Below are 25622 nucleotides of genomic sequence, written 5' to 3' on the forward strand. Positions count from 1 at the left end.
TAGAAGATTCATATCTCAGTTACCATGCTTCTAATGACTCCAATAAAAAGCTGTAGTATAACCCAGCCCACCTACACTAAGGAAATCGTCCTTCAAAAGGTCACATCACCAGGTCATCATCTGATAAAACAGAAGTAGCTCTACTGACCTCAGCAGAGGTCACAACTCACATGTCTAGTCACAGCAACTGAAGTCCTAGCTGTTACATTTTGGAGTTAGAAGGAGTAATTATGAACTCCCACACACAGAGGTCAAGCTCCTGCATGTGTTTCTCCCAGATCTTAAAATTCTTTATATAACCCAAATAAGACATGACTGAATTACACTACTTATTTAGAAAGAATTCACAGAGGTTAACTGTAGGTTAAGGAGGCAAAATATTATAGCCACTGGGAATAAATGAGTAAATAGGTAAAACCAGAGAATTAAACTAATTTCTTTGGCAGAGCTTTCCTCTTTTTCCTTACACACACAGTCACACAAAACCACAGCTATAGAAGAAAGGCTAGCACAAAAGCAAGCAAAAATTATCCCACAAACATTTTTAAATACACCAGGCTACAAAATGAAAAATTCCAAAGGAAAAAAAAGAGAGAGAGCACATGCATGTTTTTTTCTCTTTTTTTTTCACATCAGAGTGAGGGGGCAGTGATAAGGTAACATTGATCATTTCTATTCTAGCTTTTCTGGTCAGCTGTCTTAAACCTAGGTCAGGATGAGGGCTTCCATGATATCAGCTTTCTCCTTTCAGTCTGTCACTGCTCTTGTATGGAGGTCGGTTCTTACTGTTCATGCAACACCATTTCCTTGCCTCTATTTGTTGAGATTGCTCAGATGCTGCCTTTATGATTCTCTAGAAGTACAGACTGGTTTAGCATTCCATGGTACAAAAACTCTCTTGGATCAGAAGCAAAATCATATGTCTCTCTAATCCTCTAGCATATGCCCCAGCTTCCTACTCACTTTCCTAGATTCCTGCATAGGCTTGATAAAGCTTTCCTCTGCCTTCATATTTTCTTACTAATTCTACCCCTACACTCCTCCTTCAGCCTCTAAACACACATAATTTTGCTTCAGTTGCTGGTCTGTTGCCTCTCTGCAGACTGCAGCCTCAGTGTTTACTGCAGTAAAACACTGAACTCATCTAAAATTCCCAGGGATTATTATACTGCAAATAATGCTACAAATGCAAGAAAAACATTTCTCAGATAAATTAAATTATGGTTCCACCTAAACTCAGTAATATATTGCAACACACACAAATTAAATAGAACATAAGGCAAAAATAACCACAAGTAGGGTTATTGGGAAAACTTACGAGTGACAGCTTCTGTATTTATCGGTAGGGATTCCCCTTCATCGTATACAGCAACAACTTTTATGTTATACAGTGATTGGGAGGACAGGTCAGAGAGAGTAGTACTGGTTTTGAGTCTGTCAATTTCCACCTAAGAACAAAAATAGTGACTTAATAATTGTAAATGACTCTATTTCTGACTCTGCTTTTGATTAAATGACAGAAATTCCTGTACTAAAAACAGAAAAGTATGCTGCATTAAATTTTGCCATTTACCCCTAAATTTACACCTTAATATTGAGAGCTATCTACTAACTCCCAAAGCATGTTGTCTCAGATGTTAGTACTACTTGTGGATCTTTCACTGCTTCATTCTTTTGGAAACAAGGATGCAAACTGCATCTCCAGACAATTCTCATTCCCTTACAAACACATATAATCCTCCAAGAGCGATTCATTATGGAAAGCTTGCACATAACTCAAAGACGTCTCTAACAATGCTCACACTTGTTCTGACAGTGGGCAAAGGGGATAACATACCTTTATTCCACAATCCTGTCCTCCTAATTGTAAGCTATTCTTAGAGCTTGGCAAACTAACACTTAGGCAGAGAGTTGGAATGGCTATTTATCAAAGCACAGGAAAATTCTCCACTCAGTTTGAGGATTTTTCCTCTCTGGAGAAGGAAGAGGAGAGTACACAAAGAAATCTCCCTCATGCTTATTCAGTTTCCAAGAAATCAGTACCCTTTCCTGACTGCAATCACCATGAACTGATGTTCTTTATTCTCAGTGGTGGCTTATAATACTACTTTTACTATTATTTTAGCAACCTAGCTCCTCAGAATAAAACTATCTTCTAGTACTTTCAAAAATGTTCCTGTCATTTACCTCCTTTACATCAGCTTCATCAGCTATTTTGTATCTTAGGATGTATTTTCGAACTTTCCCTGGAGCGGGATCCCAAAGGACATTCATGGTGCTGTGAGTAACATCCTGAACTGTTAAGCCTCTGGGTCCAGGCAAAGGTACTGTAAAAATAATGACAGTAGTAAGTGAAAATGCTATTCATGGCAGAGGTATAAGTCTCTCACAGAAGGAATTAAATTCTTTTCATGCATTTCATTGAAATGGAGGCAATAACTTCCTGGGAAGTTCATTGCTCTGGCCATTAGATGAGACAGCTTAAGAGCTTTTTGTCCCTGCCATGAGCAAAATAGCTATAAACTACAGTAGCCTCACCTTTGTAAATTATGAGCACAATGCTTTTAGAAGTATCAGTGCTTAAGATTATAACTTTTGGTGAGAACAGTCACTTTTCATGTACAGTTAAGGGTTTAACATTTTTTTAAGAACATAAGAATAGCCATACTGCGTGCATCTAGCCCAGAAACATGCCTCTGCCAGTAGGAAATGTTTAAGAAAAGGTGTTTAGTGAAAGGTTTAAAAAAGAAAGCCATGTTTTGATCAATTTTTTTCTTGGTATGGCATATTTCCTTGGCATTTTCTATACTTTAGAGAATGTCTGAATTTGGGAACAAAGTTTCTAAGTTAATGCAAGCAAAATTGAGACTTTAAAAACACTATAACCTCAAGATTGTCTAGCCAAGTCCCTTCATTATTCAAGGAAAAAACCTTTTTGTTCCTCTTTTAATAGTTGGTCCCTTTTCATTGAAATTGCCTTTAAGATCTTTTGGAAATGTATGACTGCTAGAAAATGCATAAAACATGGAAAAGTTGGTTTTCTAAACAAAAACTGAATATAAAAAAACTCTTGCATGAAATAAAAAGAAAGTTAAATGTTGCTGAAGCAATAACAACAAAGCAAAAAATCAAGATGTCCATACATGTCACTTCCTGGGTGGTGAGTGGGTCACTGGTGATATCACCAAACAATACATAAGCTGTTAAAGTGTACTCAGTATTGGGGATGAGATCTACCAGCTGAACTTCATTCACTGATGGTCCAACACGCATCTGCACATGAAAAATAACATACCTTGTTTAAAAAACTGAAGAAAGCAATGGCAGAAAAGCAAGCAATGATTTAACTTCAAGGGAATTTTGTTTGTGAGATTCACAGTGTATTTACAGCTTCCTGACTGATGTCATTGTATACAATATCCCAGTAAGTTCACTGCACTTCAAGAAGTACATGCCAGTCTCTTTTGACTATTATGATATATCAAGAAAATCTATCCATTTTTCTTAATTTATTTTTGGTAGAGTGCAGGAAATGAAGACAAATTCTCTTACCTCTTTCTCTGTGGTTGGGACTGTGGCATTCACAGCTTCATGTGTTAACAAATAACCAGTAGCTCCATTGAGAGGTTCCCATCTCACTCGCATGGAAGTTGATCCAATGTCATAAACATTCAGGTTTCTGACTGAAGAGATTGGCACTGCCAAATAAAAGATATATATGAATTTATTTCCTACACCTTCTTTGCCTTTCATATTGCACATCACAGGTAGTACCACTGAGAATATTGCACATGGGTATTAGGGTACATTACGGATAGCAGAAAAGCGATCTGCAAGTAGTGGTATTTTAAATGGTGCTTAGTTTAAGAATGAGGTAATGGTTGTCACATATTGAATGTGCTATAGATTTGCTACACACAGCTAAAACGATCTTACAAGTCTGCACTGGAACACTTGAATATTCTAAAAAGCAACATGAACTCACATGAATGCTCTAATATGAAACAGAACATGACTGGTTTGGGATATGTACTTATAAAAGGATTTCTTGTACTTTCTTCTTTTTTCTATATTTCTCAAATTATTAAACAAACATAAAAAATTACCACAGGCTTCATAAAAACTATGTACATACTTTAAGGGTTTATGACAAGCCTAATACAAAACAATCAAAGAATTGAAATGAACACCTAACATTCAATATACTTAAAGAGGCAGGAAAGTCACCTTATGTTGCATTCAGCATAAATATACCTAAAATCAATCATGTAGACAGCTGGTAATAGAAACATAATGGCTAAGTTATGTCTCATAGAAGTGATGTAATTCTGTTGAACTGGCTTTTTGTTAATCTTATAAAATTAGAATGATTTTCTATAGTATTCTGGCTGCTAGTAGCAGGAATTAATTATCTACCATAAAAATGAAGGAGTACACATTTGTATATGATCAAATTTCAGGAATTTATGAACACTGTCATGTAATTCATGTCTGTTGCTCTAGTCTTGTACAGCCGTGCTTTATGAGCCTGGCAAGAAGCTGGGACAAACATTTTTTACCTCAATGCAGTTTCATGTTGCTAAAGTTTTTCAGCTAAGATCTGAACAACCAGTGTAACACAACGCAATTTGGTCATTCAAATTAAAAATTTTGTTTCCTTTAAGAAGAAAGCCCATAGTGCTGAAAGTTCTACTGGACAGTTCCCCATATGCCAAACTGGCTGTTAACATCTTATTCAAGTTCCATTTCTAACTTACAAGTTGTTTCCCTGCCGATTAGAGGTTCACTGCTTTCATCTTCCACCACAGAAAACACGTTAACAACATATTCTGTTTCAGGTTTCAGATCTTTCAGAACTGTCGTTGTTTCCATCCTACTTACATAAAACTACATAAAAGAGAAGCAATGTTAACTAGGGTACAACAAATGCATTTGTAATCTTATCTCTAACAAAAAAATCATTCCTTGCGAAACTCTTCAGAAATCAATGGTATGGAACTGTAAGTATGGTCTTAATCTTCTATGTATTTTTTCTGACAGGATACCATTATTTTTGCAAAGCAAGCTGTAGGGAAACCTCAGACAGATACTTGTTTTCAATAGAGCTGGACATATCTAGCAGCACTCACTGTGTATCCTGCTTTCACACATGGTTTACACTTTTATATTACTCAGAAACATTAAAAAAGTGCCAGACATATATGTTACCACTTTGGAAAAAAGTTTTAAACATCCAGGATAATCTAGATGGTTACAGCACATGGTATTGGCAACATCTTGTGGAACAAAAATGCCAGCAAATAGTCAAGTTGTAAAGTCAGCATGCACTGGAATGGCTGCCCCAACCCTAATCAAAGGCCAAATCCTGAGGTCATGATTTATTAAGATTAAATTCTCCATGAGTCAAATCTGAGTTAAGATTTTAAAGCCACGTTCAGAGATGGGAAGTTTGGAGTTAAGTACACAGAGGTGCCTAACTTCATTGTCCTAATACTATTCTGTCTGGTTGAAGAGAGTGATGAGCAGATCAGATTGCCTAGAATGAAGGGTTGCCAGTTACTGGCTCTCTCTCTAGAGAATAACCACAAGATGAGTTTGGGCCTGTGCATTCAACAGTTTTGAGGATATGCTTAGGCGCAGATTCAAAGTACCATCATACAATGTTAATCTAAGCACTACCTCACAACCTGTATTGCCCACTGTCTTTTTTTCTATTAACAAGAAAATGTAATGAAAGGACAGTGAGCCTACCCATGAGTGTGCTCAGAAAATTTCTACTACAGACTTATTTAAACCAATATATGACAACAAAATATGAACAGAAAGGAATTACTAGAAATACCAGTCACCTGTTTTTAAGAAATACATTTTACTCCTTGATTCATGATTTTAAAACAACCAAAGTTATCTTTATGCTCCTACTTTTTTGTAATTTTGTGTATCATTTACTGAGGCATGATATTCTTGACCTTGGGAGCCTTTTTTCATTTATTGTTATACCATACACAGCACAAACTTCAGAATGACATTACTGGGATGTGGAAGTCCAAGGTTATTATGGACAATGTCAGAGATGAACATACAGTACTAACCTGTTGAGGGCTACCTCCAGAGGTAGGGTAATATTCAACTCTGTATCTATCAACACTCTCAGGAGGTGGACTCCATCTCAGTCTGAAAGAACGAGGCGTCACTTCTGAAATAACTAGGTTAGAGGGAGGTGGTAAATCACCTACAAGTGGAAGCAAATTAAAAAATTATTAATTTATCTTATATTATCAAGAATAAAGAGACAAATAAAATTGCTTAGGAAAACAAACAAACAAACAAACAAACAACACTTTAGGTACTTGCTTATTTTTCTGTTTCCTCAGGAACCCCTAAAACAACTGTGTGAAGAAATAGCTCACCATCACACCCCCAAGACCAAACAAGCTCCCTATCATTCCTATTCCACCTTCAACACCAGTGTTTCACTGGAGAATCATCAGCTAACACTACTGTATTATTTCCATGCTTGGCTTTGCTTTTGGGCTGTCAGACATTAATACTTGAAAAGAGCAGTGCTGCTGAAATTTTCCTTATTGGATGAGTATCATCAAAGAACCTGCCACAATGAGCAAAAAGGTGACACACTGAGCAACATACTTCCTGACTCAGTTTGAAAAGAAGGCACGTCCAGCCATGTCACGCTGTGTTAGGTATAACACAGTCATTGTTGAAAGGAAAGGAAGAACCCCTGCAGGGTAGTCCAGGTGGTCTGCACAACTTCCTCACACCAGCAGCTGAAAAAACAGCCCAGGGCTACACAATGTTCCCAATAAGTAAAAAAATGGAATTAGCAGTGCAAGCACTTAAATGGAAAGAGGATGAATTAGACTGAAAATGTGATGTACCTGGACCTTTCACACTGTTACACAGATTCGTGGTTACATCATCAACAATGTTAGCCAGGAAGGAGAAATCTGCAACGTTGTAAGCATGGATGTCATCTGGATCTGTTGCAATCTGCTTCAATTCATTTTCATCTGCATTTTTAATACCTTACAGAGAAGACATGAAAACAAAACTTGTTAGAAATGATGGCCATGAAACATAATGCCATGAACTTAAGTCCCTAAACACATTCTTTGAATAGCATTTTAGGTACTCATGTATGTGGCCACTTCTCTGTTCATTTAGCAGATGGGCAGGAGGGGATTGGCACATGCCAGCTCTTCATATAATACTTACCAATTGCATAAAGTTCCACTCCCTCATCTCTGAGTCTTCTTGAAGGGGTGACTACATCATCTTGTGATTTGCCATCAGTGATGAGAACACCAATTTTGCGAGCTCTGGGCCTTAAGCCTGCATCTTGTTTGAAGTTGTTTTTTAAGATGAAATCCAAGGCCATTCCTAGCATGATACAAAGAAGGTAACCATCACTATAAACTATTTCCACATAGTAGTCATGGTAAAGGAGAGTATTTAATCTTAGTGATTTCACTCTGACATCATTCCACAAGTCACTTCCTTCTAGAAGCACTCAGAATCTAGTTGCAACCCATCATCTGCACTTATCAGGAATGGATATTATTTCAGCCCTCTCAAAGTCTCTCATCTCTTACCTTTTATGCATCACCTTCCTATCTGACCTCCTCTCACCTCCCTTCTGGGTCCTCACCTTGTCTTCATCCCAACCCTGACATGGAACTGCCTTTCCTTCTTCTCAACAGAAACCCAAGCTCTTCATCACTCAAGCTCTCCTCCCTCACATTTCTCCAGACTTCCACTAAGGTTATATGTCTATGCTATGCCTGCTCTCTACCAAACATACTGAATTGAACTGTAAGGCCCTTTTGTCATGGACAAATTTGAGCTCACTGAACAATACTGGAGTCAGCTACTAGAATCATTTTTACTGAGGCTTAAGGAAAATCCTGTCAGTGTGACATACCTGTTAGAGTATTGCCTCCTTTGTATGGTAAGTTGGCTACAGCCTCTAACAAAGCCTGTTTGGTTCGGTAAGCATTGAGATTCCATTCTGTCCTGGGATCTCCACTATACTGTGCAAGACCTGGAAAAAAAGCCATCATTACTCAGTTATTATGTGGCTGTGTAGCAGTTACGCCTCATTTTCCCTCATATAAGCATATAAGGACTTACCAATCTGTACTTTGTCAGGACCAATATCAAAAACTTCAACAATACGAGCAATGAAGTTCCTGATAGTTTTAAAATTTGGCCGCCCGATACTCCATGAGCCATCCACCAGCAGCACGATATCAGCTTCTGCTCTGGTTCTACATTCTAAACCTGCCATGTCAACCAGAAAAATATAACCTTAGCATGATAGCTTTCAACCAGAAAAATACAGCCTTAGCATGATAGCTTGCTTTCCCCATCCTTTTATATGACATATGTCATGAGTTAGCTTCCAAAATAGCTCTAGTTTTATTCACTGGCACTCTGTCAAGTATGACCTATTTGTGAACGTTATTCACACTAGTCACTGGTTCCACGGCAAAAGCTGTATAAATTTCTTCATGTATGTTTCCTTTTATAAATAAGCTTTCACAAATGTCAAGGCCAGTGCTCTTCTCTATTGTCATGTCATTATCTGTTTTCGTCTTTAAGGGTGGTTGATAACTTGATTTCAGAAGTTTTGTAAGACTACTAAACTAACTGCTGACGTGGCAGTGAGCATTATCAGATTATCGAAATTTACAGTATTTTAGTCTGTCATGGATAGCTAAACTACTGCTTAGCTTTAACAATATAATAGTGGAATTACTAACATAAATTACAACCACTTTCAAATAAATAGCATTTCTGAATTTTCAGGGGAAAAAGACATAGTAATACAGGTGGTAGAGAAGTTTGCATATACAGGAAAGAAAGAACACAATTTAGAGAAGATACACAAATATAAACACAGATCAAGAGATAGAGAGGGGACAAGAACAAACATTTATATAAAGCTGAAATGTTCTGAAAAGGTAGGAAGCTATTTCAGATATCTTCAATTTACAAATTACAGAATAAAACACGTATCTCATTTTTTTCATCACAAGGAAAATCACAAAATATTTATACAAAACGGAAAGACACAATGATTTTATCCACAGCCATTTGAAAAAAAAAAAAAAAAATCCTTGCTCTCTCTCTTTTCCTGTAGATTGTGTTACCAGCTGCAAATTTTCTGGCTTCCTGCCATCAGAGCTTCTGGTCTTTATATGGAAGAAATCCCATTGAGAAAAATCAGCCACACTCATCACAGTTGAAAGATATTGTGATTTCATATATGTTCCACATAATTGATCCAACACTGTAGACTCATGAATATAACTATTCCATGTACCTGGGGGTTAAAAGCATGATCCTCTTCTGCATAGAAAATATAGATCTAGTCTTTAGTCAGGACAATAAAATCAGTTGGGAGTAGGGTTTAAATAAAACCATGTTAGTTCAAAAAATTGCATGCATAACTTTAATATGGAAGTTAGCTTCATGTACAATATAAAAGTTAAACTATTTTGACTTTTATTTTTCTTCCAACTACCATAGTTCCCCACATGGAAAATTCTAGCAAAGGCACCAGACCTAGGGTGATTTTTTTTCCCCCTATTAATAAATAATGTACTATTACATTTACAGTCCCAGATACAAAATTCGTTTTTTCACATTAACCATGACTCAAATCCATGCATTAGTAAAACTAATTAGCTTAAAGAATATAACACTGAAGACAGAAATGACAGCTGTCATAATAAAAAATAACAAACCAATCTTGGTGCAATTATTTTTCTGCCAGACTTATTACAGCTTTAGTCTAATGTCATTGATGGCATGTTATGTAGTTTTTCTCTTGTATTAGACAGAGTGGGACAGCAATTAACAAGTTTCTAAAAATGTTGTCAATAAAGTTACACAAGGTGAGTATTTTTTACACAGCCCAGTGTGAAAACAAGGCATCAAAGAGGTTAAGTGAAAAGAATATAGAGTCAACTGTCAGAAACTTTTTTTTCTTTATTTAACTCTGAAAGGCCTTTGCAGTTAGGTTCTTTCTCCTTATCAAATTCTCTCTGAGCAAGCCTTGAAATGGCAGAAGAGGAAAGTCTTTACTTCTACGTGTATCCTTGGCTATTATGAAGCAAAGACCTACTTCTTTGTGCTCTCTGTGAAGCAGGACTGACCCCTGAAACTCTCTTCATCCATTAATTGAGAGTATGGTGAACACAGCTATTAGCATGCAGAGGCAAATTAACCGCACCAAGGGAGCTGCTATCATAACATTCATAGAAACTCTGACTGGAAGGTTTAGCTACACAGGGTGAAACTCCCAAACTGATACTGGAGAGCACTTAGCAATTGCATTTCTGAACTAAATCTCCTCCTTCTATGGTAAAAAAAATGACTAAATAATGGTTATGTTGAATATAAATTGAAATAATACACAATAACACTGGGACATTTCTAACTATCAGATCTTTGTTCATTATATCATCTTAGTCTTAAAAGGAAAAGTCACCATATAAGGACAAGCAAAGGGCTAAATATCTGCTTAAAATTCCTTGTTCTATTCCTGTGGACACCCTTGTAGATGAGCTCTGATCTCTGTTCAAGAATTTGACCTTATGTGATTTAACACAGATGTGGATGGCTTGAAAACGCAATGCAGATGGCTTTGAGTAATCAGCAAAACATGGGTTGCCTGAGTTATCATCTTTGTAAGATCATCTAAAGGGTGCAGAGGACTAGAATCATGAACTGGGGCATACTTAGTGGTCATTCCAGACCAGAGGTTATGTCATTAGGGTAGGGAGTATACTTAATCCTGTAAATAAATATTTATGTGCATTAGAAAAACGATAAGGAAACACTGGTAAACTTTTGGTCTTTTCTTATCCAAAAGCCAAGACTGCCTTTTCTTCAATTCAATCAGGTTTACCTCTAGATAAAAATGGCTCCGAAGTAGTATCTGAAAGGGTGGTCATCTCTTGTCCAACCAAGGGGCTGCTCTCTCCTCCTTCAAACATTCCAAAAACATTTACCTTATAGGTAGTTCCTGCCCTGCAATAGTTAAACAAATGTACTGTAACTAAAGTCATTTGGCTAGCAAAATGCTGACACTTCACTTACAAAATTCTCACAGGAAAAAAGCAGCTGGTTAAACATGAAGCCCGAAGACTAGCTCTTCCACAAGACAGTGAAGTTTCAACAATTAAAAGCTGATTCTAGATTCTGTACTTAAACTTATAGCCTTCTTCATTCAAGTAATTTAAGACTTAAAGCTCAGGAGCGATGCATCCCAACAAAGAGGAAGTCAGGCAAAAGCACCAGGGCGCCTGTGTGGATGAACAAGGAGCTCCTGGACAAACTCAAACACGGAAAGGAAGCCTACAGAGGGTGGAAACAAGGACAGGTAGCCTGGGAAGAATACAGAGAAATTGTCCAAGCAGCCAGGGATCAGGTTAGGAAAGCTAAAGCCCTGATAGAATTAAACTTGTCCAGGGATGTCAAGGGCAACAAGAAAAGCTTCTGTAGGTACATTGGTGATAAAAGAAAGACTAGGGAAAATGTGGGTCCTCTCTGGAAGGAAACAGGAGACCTGGTTACCTGGGACATGGAGAAGGCTGAGGTAATCAATTACTTTTTTGCCTCAGTCTTCCCTGGCAAGTGCTCCAGCCACACCACCCAAGTCACACAAGGCAAAGGCAGAGAGTAGGAGAAGGAGAAGATCAGGTTCGACACCATCTAAGGAACCTGAAGGTGCACAAGTCCATGGGATCTGAGGAGATGCATCTGCGGGTCCTGAGGGAACTGGTGGATGAAGTGGCTAAGCCACTATCCATCACATTTAAGAATTCGTGGCAGTCCGGGGAAGTTCCCACTGACTAGAAAAGGGGAAACATAACCCCCATTTTCAAAAAGGGAAAAAAGGAAGACCCAGGGAACTGCAGGTCAGTGTGTCTCACCTCTGTGCCTGGCAAGATCATGGAGCAGATCCTCCTGGAAACAATGCTAGGGCACATGGAAAATAAGGAGGTGATTGGTGACAGCCAACATGGCTTCACTAAGGGCAAATCATGCCTGACAAATTTGGTGGCCTTCTACAATGGGGTTACAGCGTTGGTGGATAAGGGAAGAGCAATGGATGTCATCTACCTGGGCTTGTGCAAAGCACTTGACACTGTCCTGCATGACATCCTTGTCTCTAAATTGGAGAGACATGGATTTGACAGACAGACCACTCAGTGGTTAAGGAATTGGCTGGATGGCCGCACCCAAATAGTTGCGGTCAACGGCTGGATGTCCAAGTGGAGAGCAGTAATGAGTGGCATTCTTCAGGAGTCAGTATTGGGACCAGTGCTGTTTAACATCTTTGTCAGCAACATGGACAGTTAGATTGAGTGCACCCTCAGCAAGTTTGCCGACAACACCAAGCTGTGTGGTGGGGTCAACATGCTGGAGGGAAGGGATGCCATCTAAAGGGACCTTGACAGGCTTGAGAGGTGGGCCTGTGCAAACCTCATGAAGTTCAACAAGGCCAAGTGCAAGGTCCTGCACATGGGTTGGGGCAATCCCAAGCACAAATACAGGCTGGGTGATAAGTGGATTGAGACCAGCCCTGTGGAGAAGGACTTGGGGGTGTTGGTTGACAAGAAGCTCAACATGAGCCGGCAATGTGTGTTTGCAGCCCAGAAAGCCAGCCATAACCTGGGCTGCATCAAAAGAAGCATGATGGGCAGGTGGAGGGAGGTGATTCTCCCCCTCCACTCCACTCTCATGAGATCCCACCTGGAGTACTGCATTCAGCTCTGGGGCCCCCCACATAAGAAGGACATGGAGCTGTCGGAGTGAGTCCAGAGGAGGGCCACAGGCATGATCAGAGGGCTGGAGCACCTCTCCTGTGAAGACAGGCTGAGAGAGTTGGGCTTGTCCAGCCTGGAGAAGAGAAGGCTCTGAGGAGACCTTATAGCAGTTCTCCGGTACCTAAAGGGGGCCTACAAGAAAGCTGGGAAGGGACTCTTTAACAGGGAGTGTAGTGATAGGACAAGGGGTAATGCTTTTAAACTGAAAGAGGATAGATTCAGATTAGATATTAGGAAGAAATTCTTTACTGTGAGGGTGGTGAGACACTGGAACAGGTTGCCCAGAGAAGCTGCGGATGCCCCATCCCTGGCAGTGCCCAAGGCCAGGTTGGATGGGGCTTTGAGCAACCTGGTCTAGTGGAAGGTGTCCCTGCCCATGGCAGAGGGGTTAGAACTAGATGATCTTTAAGGTCCCTTCCAACCCAAACCGTTCCATGATTCTATGACTTTTAATGTTCCTATTTTTAATTTATTTAGTATATTTGCATAACAGATTTTGACATGGTCTGATCCTAACTTACAAGTCCAGGCCTCTGAGAAAATTAATCAAGAACTAAGCTAAGCTTTTTTTAACTAACATGAGGTAAGGAAGTTTTAGGAGGAAACTTTAGAAATCCCAACTTTCTCCGTTATCCCATTAGTTTTCTCATATGCCAAATACAGAACACAGCTTCTGCCCACATCTTTGCCTCCTTCAGTTCCTGTGAGAACACCCCAAGTGATGTGACTGAATAATCTCAGAAAGAGCACTGCCAGGTGCCTTTCACAGATGGCATAACAAGATCCTCATAGCTTATTGACAAATTACTTTCTTACTTACAGTAGATTTTGCTAGACTTTTGAACCCCAGATCATGATTAAACAAAACCCTAAGCTAAAGCTATTGGGGGGTAGGGGGGGGAAGAGAGACATGAATTATTATCCATACCTAAGCTCCTCCAATACCACTGTGCTGTCGTATGGTCCCACTATTAATTCTCCAAGACTCCCGTCATCTTCAGTAGGGTGGAAAGTTACTTTGTACCCCTTTACTCGCCCTGGGGCTGGCTCCCAGGTTACTCGGAAACTTGACATAGTTGAATCAGAAGTTCTCAGATTTCGAGGCGGCTTAAAGGGAGAGGCTGCAAGGGTGGAATAAAAGGGTTTAAATCAGGTCTGCTTATCGAAAAAAATCAACAAGTATGCTTTTATGTAAAAATCCATATGCAAATCCAGTATTAGTGGCAGTCCTAAACTATTTGTGCCTTTCCTTTGACATAAAGACAAGTATCAAGAGCTGAAAGGTGAGATTCATTTCACTTAATTTTAGCTGTCTAACCAATAGGTATGTGGGGCAGGTTTGTTATCAAGGCTGTCTCTACAGTCAACGGACTGAGGGATAGATAGCAATTCATCTCACCTATCTTAAACATCCACCTGATCTTACAATAAAAGCTGGCAATAGGTGCACTAACCACAGTCAGTCATTCTCTCTATTAATTATGGGGAAAGACTAGATGACCAGCTTAGACTAGCCCTCTCTCATTTAAATGGCAACAAGTAAGTGAGCCATATAGACCAAAAGAGAGAAATGGAAGCAGCTTCCTCTCAAACCAACACTGGAAAAATCAGAATTTACTGCAGGCAAAAGTCACACCCAGCCAGTACTCAGTCACCAATATCACTTCTCAAGCTGCTTCCTCCTTAGAGCTCTATGTCCCAGAGGTCAGAGTATGGAGACAGTGGAAGCAAGGACCCTTTCATAGAAAAGGTCCTGCCAACACTCCTCTCCCTTTACAGGCTCAGGGCCTGGCAGTTCTAGCAACTTCACCAACCACAGGTATGGCAGTGTGTCAAAAAATACTTATTCAGAGGAGTGCCAGCCAAACAGCTTGAGGTTTTTAGGTCAAGAGCAAGTTCCTCTGAAGACTAACGGCTACTCAGTGCAGGTCAGTACTCACAGACAGAGTGGTTAACAAGCCTGCTGCTAGCTTCTACCTCACTTTTGCTTTTGTATGTATCTGAAGTGCAGTCGCAGAATATACTGCAGCAATGTAATCTCAAAGTTGCAAAAATGGGAATTAGGGTAAACAGAAAGTCACCATAGCTTTGGAGTGAAAAGGTGGAGGGAAAAAGTAAGAGTTTGTCTTATCCCTGTGCCTATGCTATTGTCTGACTATAGCTGAAAGATCATAAATGTCCTCAGATTGTGAATTCTGCTGAGAAACAGTAGATACACTTCCACTCACAAGGAAAAATACAGCCTCTCTGTCTCATCTCCCATGACACTCCTCCCTGAATTATCATGACAGCTTCAACTAACAAGATCACTTGGGCTCCACTTGCTTCCAAAGAGTGATTACCACCACAACTATTTACACTGAAAGCACAGAAGCATTTCTGTATCAAGATGAACAGGTCAAAAAACAAAAGCAGCTGGATGATCTGAGATTTATCTCAGTATGGTTTTCAAGACTGAAAAAATAGGTGTTGGTCAAGAGCTGATCAAGTTTTCATGACTCCTCTACATCAACCACATTTTAATTTAAAAAGAAATCTTCCTGCAGTAACTGAAGTGCTGATATCTCCGTTGTTAGGAGACTTGTTTCTTACTTCCTGTCATCATTCGATATGACATATGTTCAGAGAACAGAGAATGGCATGAAGTATTTACAGTGTACCTCAGTGAATGGCACTAGTCTCACATGGGCAGAAACATCCTCAAAAAAACTCTCTTTTGGTAATGGCTCTCTGTCTATAGAAGCAGAAAACTGACTCTAAATCTGGTTGATTTGATCAAGATATCAAGAGAACACTTCCTCACAAAACGAAAGACCAGCATCAGATACATACTAAAAGCAGAGTACAAAATCAGTTTTGCTCATACCACAAAAATCCCCTCACCAGGACTTAATAAACATTTTAGAGTTTCAGCTTCTGAGAGAGAAGACAGCTGGTCAAAAAGACCATGGTCTCTGAGGTCAGGCTTCCCCTGATAACTCTTCAAAAGCATCTACTCGCCCTTTTTATTACCTCAGGTTTTCCACAGAAAATACGGTGACCAAAGAAGACAAATCTGAGTAACAGGATGCTGAGTAGCTATTTAATCAATACCCACGACCAAAAGGCAAATTATGAAACAACTGACAACATTTAAGCAGTCTGTTGATATACTGTCTTCCTCACAAAACACTTTGTTTTGACTTCTGATGACAGTGTTTCAAAACAAGTCCAGTATTTTCAACTAGATTTTACACCACATTTATACCCTCAATGCCAACAGCAAAAAGCTGTGCTCAGGCTATGCCATAGTGAAGTTTCCAACAAATCAAACTCTCTTCTTCACCTCTAGTATTTTCTTCAATTTGCCTGTTAATTCATGATCTTAGCAGACTCCACCATACTTTTCTACATATCATGCTTATTAATTTTAAGCACAAAGCTTTAATTATCAAATCCTGTACAAGCTTGTCATACATACCTGTTGTTCCTTCTGCTTTTCTTGATTTTCCTTGTCCAAAATCATAAATTGGAACAACACTGAGGTCATACGTAGTTCGCGGCTTAAGTCGCTTTAACACTATGCTTGTAGTAGGAGCATTTACTCTTCCAAACATCTGTCTTCCTCCACTGCGTGGTCGGTAGTACACACGATAAGACAAGACTTTTCCAGGTGAAGGCTGCCATGTAACTCTCATTGTATTTTCTGTCTCGTTGTCTACTGTCACAGTCCTGGCATTTGGTGACACTTTTCAGTGTAAAAATATGGATAAATGTTTACTTTGTCACATAACGATATATTCAAATGCATGCCTACAAAATTCATTCTGCTGTATTAAATAAAAAATTGCTGCCTTTAAAATTACAGTATTTGATTGTGGGGAATACACAGTGGAATCTCACAAGCCATTGTTAATTTATTTTTTAATTGTAATGGACTAAACAAGCATAAGTGTGCTTTCCACTACAGAGAAGGAAAGAGAGAAGTATAAATTACATGATGACACAACATAATTGGGGGTTTTATTTAGTCACACTTTTCAGTAATCTGCTAAATAATGGATTCAGCACTCCCACATGAAAGGGATAAATCATAAAGCCATTGGCTTTTTATGAACACAACGTCCTATAGAGTTAAGATTTTCTAAGTTTCGAGTTTACAGATTTGATAAGACACTGCTAAATACCTAAACTGCTGGGTGTTGGGCTCCATACAAACTAACCTGCAAATAGTGGTAAGTGACTTTCCAAATGCTTGGAAAATCACTCACCGCTATTTGCAGGATAGTATATGTGCTGAAATAAGCACACGGACTAATAAAGCATTTTCTCTACAAATTGGAGCATTCGGCTTCTAAGACATATTTTCCAGACTGTACAAATGTTACAAATGATCTGAAGTGAACTGAAAGGTATGCAATGCTGGCTGTCAGCCGGAATAAGCCATCTAGGTTTTGGCAAAACAGAAGCTCCTTGGCATGCCAGAATCGGTCAGTATTTCATCACACGGTAAGGTAGACTTTGCAGGCTACAGCATCCTCTCCCAGTCCTAGGGACTCACAATTTTTAATTGTGTTTGTAACAGAAAGATGCAATGTTAGTTGGTCTCAGTTCTGGGTCTATTGATGGGCCTGACAGCAAGTTCCCTCAGGCAGCACACTGAGAGAAGCAACAAATGATGCATGGCTAAGCTGCCTCCTTAGCCTGGAAGATGCAGGACAGCTAATGCTGCTGTTCTTGAAAAGAGGAAGATGTGGGACAGCGGTCTGCTTTGACTCTGGGGAGTCCGGTCTTACCAGTGGCAGCAATCACTACTCTTGCGAGACCTTAAGGGCAACTATACTGGGTCAAGGCCAAAGGTTAACGTAGTTCAGCAGCCTGTCTCCAACAGTAGTCAAAACAGATGCTTAGGGAAGAGTACAAAAACATGTAAACACACATGATGCTTCCCCAGAGCACTCCCTCAGGCTTCGACTTCACATGGCCCCTTTAAGCAAACAACAGAAACATCAAGGCTGATCCAGGGCATCCCTTCATTCATTCTGGCTTGTCTACTTGCCAGTTCTTGCTATAAAGCAACAAGCTATCCCTGGCCTCTCAGTGTTTTTTACTTTGCCTACACTGCAGGAGAGGCTTGAGCCTGCTTTGACTAATACTACATAACGTTTAGCAAATAAGAATAAAAAAGAGCCTTAGGAAAGGTAAATAACAAACATCAAAATCATCCAGTGAGCCTCAGTTTGAAGAATGTGAAGACTGAAAAGGGCAATAGCCTGGAAAGCAAATTCATTGATTCTCTGGGAATTTATCCCATGGTTCGTCCTTACTCTACCCATAACATTTCTTCCACCTGATTTCTAGCAGTCACACCAAACCTATGAAAGGCCAGATTCAGGGTAATTTGCAGACAAAATACATCTTAAGTTGGAAGTAATTCTTGCTGAATCCAAACCTACATGACATAGAAGAGATTTTCCCTTTTTTTAATGGTCAAACAAAAATCCAAAATTGACTGATCTGAGGTGGCATTTTGGTTTGGGGGGACATTTGAGGGAAAAAAAGGTGAAGAAAAATAAAGTCCATTTTCTTTAAAGTACGATAATTTCACCAAGCACAGAATGTTACAAATGGTGGTAACCTTGTACTACACTCACCATCAGTAAAAGCCTCTCCTTCTACTGGGTCTCCTTCTCCACTGTTGTAGATTGCGGATACTGAAATCCTGTATTTAGTCTCTGGCTCCAAGCCTTCTAGCACAGCATCCACTCTGTTTCCAGGGACTCTCTTCTCTCCCATCGTATCATCATAAAGTGATTTCCATACTATCCTGTAATCATTAACTGCCCCTGGAGCTGGTGTCCATGATAACCCAACTGTAGTGTCAGTTATGTCTGTGGTAATCAAATTACGTGGTGAACCACGTTCTGCAAGAAAGAAAACAGCAAATTGTCTCTAAAATACAAATAGCAAAAGTTAGCAAAGTACAAATTATCATAAGAGCAAAATCAAACTTTTCCCATCAATATTAGTTTCAATAATGTACATTTCTAGTTTCAAGAGAAAAGTCATTGATTTTTCATCAAAATGCTTAAAGCTAACTTTAGACTATGAATGATCCTATCCCTTACCATGCAAGATACTTAGCAGTTATGCTTTAGAATATGCAAAATAAAAATGGCATTAATCAAAGACTTGGAATGAAGCCAGTGTTTAAACGTGCTGTAGCTCATTTAGGTAGGTTTTAACTCTCAAGTAAATAATTTTATTTCAATCATTCATCTTCATCCTCATGTGTGTAACTTTTTTCTTGGGGGGTAGATAAAGGAGACTTTTATGCAAGTCAAACAGTCCTTTCTCTAACAACGTTCTCTTATTTAATAGTACTATTCTTATCTTCCAGACTACCGCTTACCAGATTTAACAGCTATTTCTTTTTATGTTTACAATTAATTTGCAGTGTGTTTATTTTATGCCGCAGTTACAGTAGAAAACAGTCTCCACCTTTCCACTCATAAGACTTGTACCTCTTTCCTCCCTGTAGCTTGTTCCAGCCAGCTTGGAACAAAGGAAACAGCTCATTAGTCTGTGAAATCCAGTTGTCAGCTGGATGCATGAGCCTCACCTAACACACCAGAGTAATTCCACTGCTTAAAAATGGAGTTCATTGGTCTAAAGCGGTGCAGTGAACGGAGTGCCTCTGTTTAACATTTAACATACGTTTATAACATATGTTCAATTTTCCTATTGCAGTGGCTGCCTCTTGATGGCAGGAAAGGGGCGCTGACTGGTGGGTTTAATGCAATGGCCTCACTGTAGCAAAATCTGCAAAAGGGATCTACGAAACCAGATCCACATACACACAGAAGCGCTCAGTTCTTTGGTGTGTATTCTCTGTGGCCTTTCTCACTGTACAAGACATTCCTAAGAGACTGCTTAGCAAGAGGACTTAAATGCTTGAGGTGGCCTCATCACATCACAGTTAAGTTTTACTTGCACTGATAAAAATATATCCCTATATTATACCACAGCAGCCACAGGACCAGACTCAAAATTCTTTGAACACAGAGAAATTCAGTACCTATCCAATTTCCACTGCTTAGGCTCACTGCAAGAACAGACCTCACCGTTTTCAGAAGCCTGAAGCAGTTTCAGTCCAAGACTGAGCAACAAGTTGCTCAAAGCCATATACCGTGTTTTCACTTTTCATACTCATTTGTCTTTCACTTCCACTGCAAATCTGCAACATTTCCAAACATAATCCCACTGGAGCAAACAGGACTACCTGGAGAAAGCTTCGTTTTGGAAATATCTCATTGCCAGCACAACTTCATTAAAACTGAGCCAATGAATCCCACTTGGCTTAATGACGAATGGAAATTAATATCAGCCTATCTGAAAACAATGCTTACAGTATAATAAAGATTCATCAGCTACACAGACTACAGAATCAGAGGGTACCACTCCAACCATGAAGCAGACTCTCAGATATAGCTAATGGATCATGTAATAGAATTCCTTTGTGTTGTGAGTTTTTTCTGATTTTAATTCAGTCTTGGGACATCCCATAATGTTTCTGTGGAGACAATTCTTTTTCCATCCTAACTCTGCATCAGTTCTTACAATTTTACTCTTCAAACCAATTTTTAGCCTCACAATATAAATCATTACAATTGGTGGCATCTTCTCTTCAAAAAAACATTGAGATACAGAGGTTTTGGTAAAGTTCACTTGTTTATCATTTCACAACAATAGCAGTTGCATATAGTGAAAAAGTTATAGTGAAAAGGCCTGATTCAGCTCATGCTTCATGAAGTCTCACCGAATTCAGTGACTGCATTAAATGCAAGCCAGGGCAGAATCTAAACTCCAAACACCAATTTTCCTGGAAGCCTGAAAAAAAGATTTGCCTTCAAAAGTAAATTACACCAATTTTTCTGTCTGCTCTTAAGCTTCTGCTCCCAAATCTTGGCTTTTTCATACAATAAAAAAAAATATTAAAGCAATCCAAATGGAAAAAATATGGAAAACCTAACTTGATAGAATGCACAGATGTCTCACAATAAAAACCTTTCTTTCCATATTTTAATGTAATATAAATATACAAGTCACTTTATTTTGGCTACTTTAAAACATGGCTCTGCCACAACATGATTTCAGTATTAAAGTATCTGCTACCACAGCACAATTTTTTGCAAGTCTACTCTTGGACACTACAGCTAATGATATACGTTGGAAACACTGCAAAAATAACTGCATATTTAAACCCGTTATTGATTAAGTCATTACTGAGGTCATTAAATAACAGAGGAAAATACTTGTTTGGAATGGACTGTAATGGTTCTGAAAGAAATGTTCTTTGGAACTAAATGTCTTTTTTATAAGGCAAGGTAAGAGAGGGAAAAGTGACTGGGATTCCTACCAAACCACTAGAACTAAATGGAAAATTTTTACTTCAAATAGTTGGAAACTGCTGACAAGACAACTTACCTACTAAGGGAAATTAGACTTTTTATATGTTACACTGCAACGAGAACATTTCTTTAACATAACACACTAACTTGATTTGCACCTCATGTGTAAGGTGGAAGTTCACTGACGGCTTTTCTCTGCTTCACTGGATCTCCCACAAGTGTTTTTGTATTAGGGGACACAGCTGCAGTCCAACTGTAAGTCTTAAATTATTATTGGGATTCCACCCAATATTATCTAAGCTGCTACACTCAGAGTCAAGAAACATATTTATGCTGCATAATAACACTGGTATAATGTAGTCACTAGCAAACACACAATTAGACCTATGAGATATTTTTCCCTTGGATTAAAACAAAATACCTAGTTACCTTGCTTACGTTTCACAAAAAACCAGAAAAATATCTACAACTGTAACACCTAAGCAGTCATTCTGTTCTTTGGTCCACACGTTCAGAAACATTTGTTGTACACCTGCTTCTTGCCTGCTTGTTTAAATTGGATGGATAAGGAGCAAGGAAAGACATTGTACACTGCAAGAAAGAAAAGTGCTGGCTCGCTGGTTCACAAGTGGCTGTCAAAAGAATCCTGCTTTTTCCTGACTTGAAATGGAAGCTAAAGTATGCTCATCACTTCATACAGGCCCCAAGTCATGAGCAAGTGAGGAAGCAGTTGGTTTTCGAAAATTATCCCCTAACAGATATTGGGTCTTATGATGCTCTGGAGCACCAAACGGGCTGGTGTAAGCACAGCTGTAAGCCATGGTGAGTACGTACGCAGTAAAACAAAGTGCTTGCACAGACAGGTCAAACCTCTGGGCGAGCAAGCCAGTCACCAGTTTCAGGCTATCGGATTCTCTTCAGCAGTCTTTAGCTCAGAGCTGGTCTGCCTGCAGTCCGTTGTACATCTCTACCATCACTCAGTGCAGACACACAAAAAAATTAACTTGGTAACTTTCAGTCAGGTGCTTTTACACCTACTTCTGGACTTCTGCAATGTCCAGTTTCCATATTAAGTTTTTCCACTATAGTATGCCAGAGACACAATATAATATTAAAGCAGTTTCCTTGTGTCCACTTGGCTCACTTCCCATAGCTCTCCAGCAATCACTGTTGTTATTGAACACAAGACTGTGAATCAGCTAAAATTAAAATGTTGACATTCATAAAAGTCAAATGGCCTTATTCAGATGGCCTTTCCCTTCAGAAACATTTACACAACTCCAGCTGATTTCAGTGGGAGTTGTACATGCAGTTTGGGCCCAAAGTTTAAAGAATTTTCTGTATGTGCTCTTAAAACCAGCTTTCAAAATCAACCTGCAGTGGTAAATGTCATGCACAGCCATGTTTCATTTAAGTTAAACATAGGATTGACGTAACCCAGTATCCTAAAAGGTCATAATCAACTAAATAAATAAACCTTCTCTTGCAGAGGCATATAACCAAAATTTTATGGCCTGAGTCCTGCCTTGTTTACAATGAGATACGTCAGGAGTATCCCATTAAGTCAGCAAGCTAGGTCGCCGCAGCCAAGGGTCCGAGTGCATGCATCAGGCGTGATGGTAGCAGAATCACTTTAAGGTTTTACTTTACTGGTCAAACTCTCCTCAGCATTGGAGGAGGCAGTCACTTCGGTCGGCTGATACCCTTCCCTCCGAGCCACAAAGTAGTTGGTTATTCCTGGAGTACCAGCCCTCAGGCACATAGTGAGGGGATGTGGACATGGTGCAGGGGAGAATCAAGGACCTGCCACGCAAAGAGAATGCTCACTTGACCCTGTTAGAGCAGGTTTCTGGCTCTTCTGCTACTGGGAATGCAGAAAGGTGAGAAGATGCAAACCAGGAGAGTTCTGACCCAAAACAGAGAGACTTTGGCCAGACCACCCTAAGTCCCTGCTCTAGGATAAAGCCAACAGGAATTCATACTCAGTCCCTTTAATATTTTGTCTGTCTTTTTCAACAGTTAATCAGTTAACACTACTCTCAACTGTCTAGAAATATCTTTTTATTATTAATTCAACCTTCCCCTGTGGTTTTTTTCTGATATATATTTCATTTCCTATATAAAACTAAAATAATTTTCCACAGATTATCAGAAGTCAATTTCAAATGTCAGACTCAACAATCTTGGAATGTATAATTTTAAAAATGCATGAAACAGCATTAAATCTCCTGAGGACACTGAGTCCTTGTTTCTCTCAGGACGGAAGCAGCACTATGCAGTCTGAACATTACGTAAAGTCCCTGTGATATGCTAAAACCCTCATTGTAAGAAAATGTCACTTGAATTTGTGCTATTCTGCCTGTAGGAGGTCATTCATTTCTAAAGCAATCTTACGTTACTATAGAAACAGCAAAAAGGAATCATTTATTTACCAAAGAACTACTATCCATTTTCTGACCAAAAAAAGACACCCCCCCAAAATCCCCAAACCTAAGCTCTAAGAAATGTATACAACAGAAAACAAAACTGAAAAGTGACTCAGTCATGACAACCTTTTTTAATATATTGCTTCAGTACAGTCCAATTCTCACAGCACAAATAGCTCCCTGTCAAACAGGATGGCAGGATTGGACCCTATATTACTGAAACATAAAGATTCTCTTTCTAAAGGGGAAGAGACTATGACATAACTCTCTCTCAGATTTATCTTCCGCATATAATACACTACACCTCTTGTTGTTTATTCTATAATGTACAAAGATAATAAATAAAATGGGTTGACATCTCTGCTACTGTAGACTAGCAGTCTCATTTATTTCAAAAGAACTATGTCCATTTACACCAATAGTGTTTCTAGCCTAAGAACTTTACTGATAAATAGTTTGAAATGTCTCAGTGCAAGCAAGATGAGAATCTGACCACTGAATCTTTTTCTGAAAAAAAAAAAAAAGCCTTTTTTCCTAAATTTCTGAGATCCATATTTTAAAGTGTAATGACTCCCCTGCTTGCAGTCAGTAACCAAAATATTCTTAAAGCTGTTCTGAAAAATATATAACTGCCAGCAAAAGGACACTCATAAAATAGATCTGCAGCTTTCAAACTTTTCAGACATTCATTAGGATTAAACATTTCTGTGTAGATTGCTTAATCTAGCAATGAATTTGTTTCTTTTTAAAACAACTGCAAATTATGAAAGTGAATCTATTTAGCAGCTAATGTACAGTATGTTCTTTTCATCTGACAGCATGCCTTTGGGCAGAAAACCAAATTCTTGCCAGACTTACAACCACCTCTCTTATTAAAAAGCAGATTAGAAAAACAGTAGCTCTCGCAAACTGCTCACTGTCTGTTGCATTTATACTCACAGCCCTCACCATGTTTATCATTGTATTTTATTTCTGGTGTATGATGACTTGGGTAAGATCATATGATCCCCAAAAAAATTGAAAGCCAAATGGTTTGTTTGGGGTGTTCAGCGACAAGAGGGAGTCTTTTCCCTAAGGCATTCCTGTGGGTGTTTCTTGCTTGTTCTTCAATCTGTATTATATATCATCAAATACAACCATCAGTGCTAATTTGTTTAGTTCCCCCAGTTGTCACAAGCCTTGTTCCACCACACGGCAAATGGCAGCCTGCACTGATTTAATTTACCTTAGCAGTTTCAACAACTTTGTGTGAGCTGAGGGGAATCACAGCCAACAAAATATGTCTGAGGAAAATTTTTCCATGGCACCTTTATAGAAGGGTTCCAACCAAAGCTGCCTAGTGATGGATCACCATGCACTTTTGAAAGCAAGAGGATAAAACTGGAGGGTTTTCTACAGCACATATTTTGCACGTGCAGTTATGTTTAATGCAGTATGAAATATAAAGCTCCAGAACTTTCACCTCTGGATGGTACTTCATAACAGTAGACAAAATCAGCCAGTGACTGAAAGAGGCTGTATAAAAGATCACAGCACTATAAATTTCCTAAAATCTGGATTACTGAAGAAGGAAAGCACACTGCTTCAACAAAGGGGCAAAAACATTGTTTCCCTTTTCCCACTTCACAAACACAAAAAAGAAATAAACCCATTCTCTCTGAATAACGATTACCTGTATGGTATGGAACAACACCCTCAGAAATGAGCAATCTGGTTACTCATTTGCTAAACTTTCTGTACCATGTTGTCTGTGAACAGTTCATAAAATTCTGATCCTCTGGCATGTGTTTATCTTTGGACTGGACCAGATAGCTATGCAAACAGTTTATAGAAGAGATTATCTACAGTTACTTGGGGGAATATTTGCCCTCTCTGTTTTATGCGGAGAAACAATAAGGGCAAGGACATACTTAGCAAAAAGAAAAGCAAAAGGAGAAGCAGAGATTACC

At 39.0% G+C, this 25622-nt stretch overlaps 1 protein-coding gene across 7 annotated transcripts in view; it reads right to left on the reverse strand.

Annotated features, from left to right (window-relative positions):
* The window catches only part of COL12A1 (collagen type XII alpha 1 chain), a 107164-nt gene that overhangs the window by 54560 nt on the left and 26982 nt on the right, over window positions 1-25622 (reverse strand). For 5 of the 7 annotated variants that reach the window (XM_069804682.1, XM_069804685.1, XM_069804681.1 and 2 more), the window contains 14 exons: window positions 18491-18760; window positions 16318-16584; window positions 13786-13978; window positions 10934-11055; window positions 8149-8298; window positions 7940-8059; window positions 7234-7398; window positions 6897-7043; window positions 6093-6232; window positions 4758-4887; window positions 3553-3698; window positions 3144-3273; window positions 2188-2327; window positions 1319-1448 (listed from right to left, as the gene is read on the reverse strand). In XM_069804682.1, coding sequence (XP_069660783.1) covers window positions 1319-1448; window positions 2188-2327; window positions 3144-3273; window positions 3553-3698; window positions 4758-4887; window positions 6093-6232; window positions 6897-7043; window positions 7234-7398; window positions 7940-8059; window positions 8149-8298; window positions 10934-11055; window positions 13786-13978; window positions 16318-16584; window positions 18491-18760 — 2250 coding nt within the window. The remainder of the gene's footprint in view (window positions 1-1318; window positions 1449-2187; window positions 2328-3143; window positions 3274-3552; window positions 3699-4757; window positions 4888-6092; window positions 6233-6896; window positions 7044-7233; window positions 7399-7939; window positions 8060-8148; window positions 8299-10933; window positions 11056-13785; window positions 13979-16317; window positions 16585-18490; window positions 18761-25622) is intronic. The other 2 variants (XM_069804686.1, XM_069804687.1) reach the window with 1 other exon arrangement.

Source organism: Haliaeetus albicilla, chromosome 17 (genome assembly GCF_947461875.1).
Source record: "Haliaeetus albicilla chromosome 17, bHalAlb1.1, whole genome shotgun sequence".
NCBI lineage: Eukaryota > Metazoa > Chordata > Aves > Accipitriformes > Accipitridae > Haliaeetus > Haliaeetus albicilla.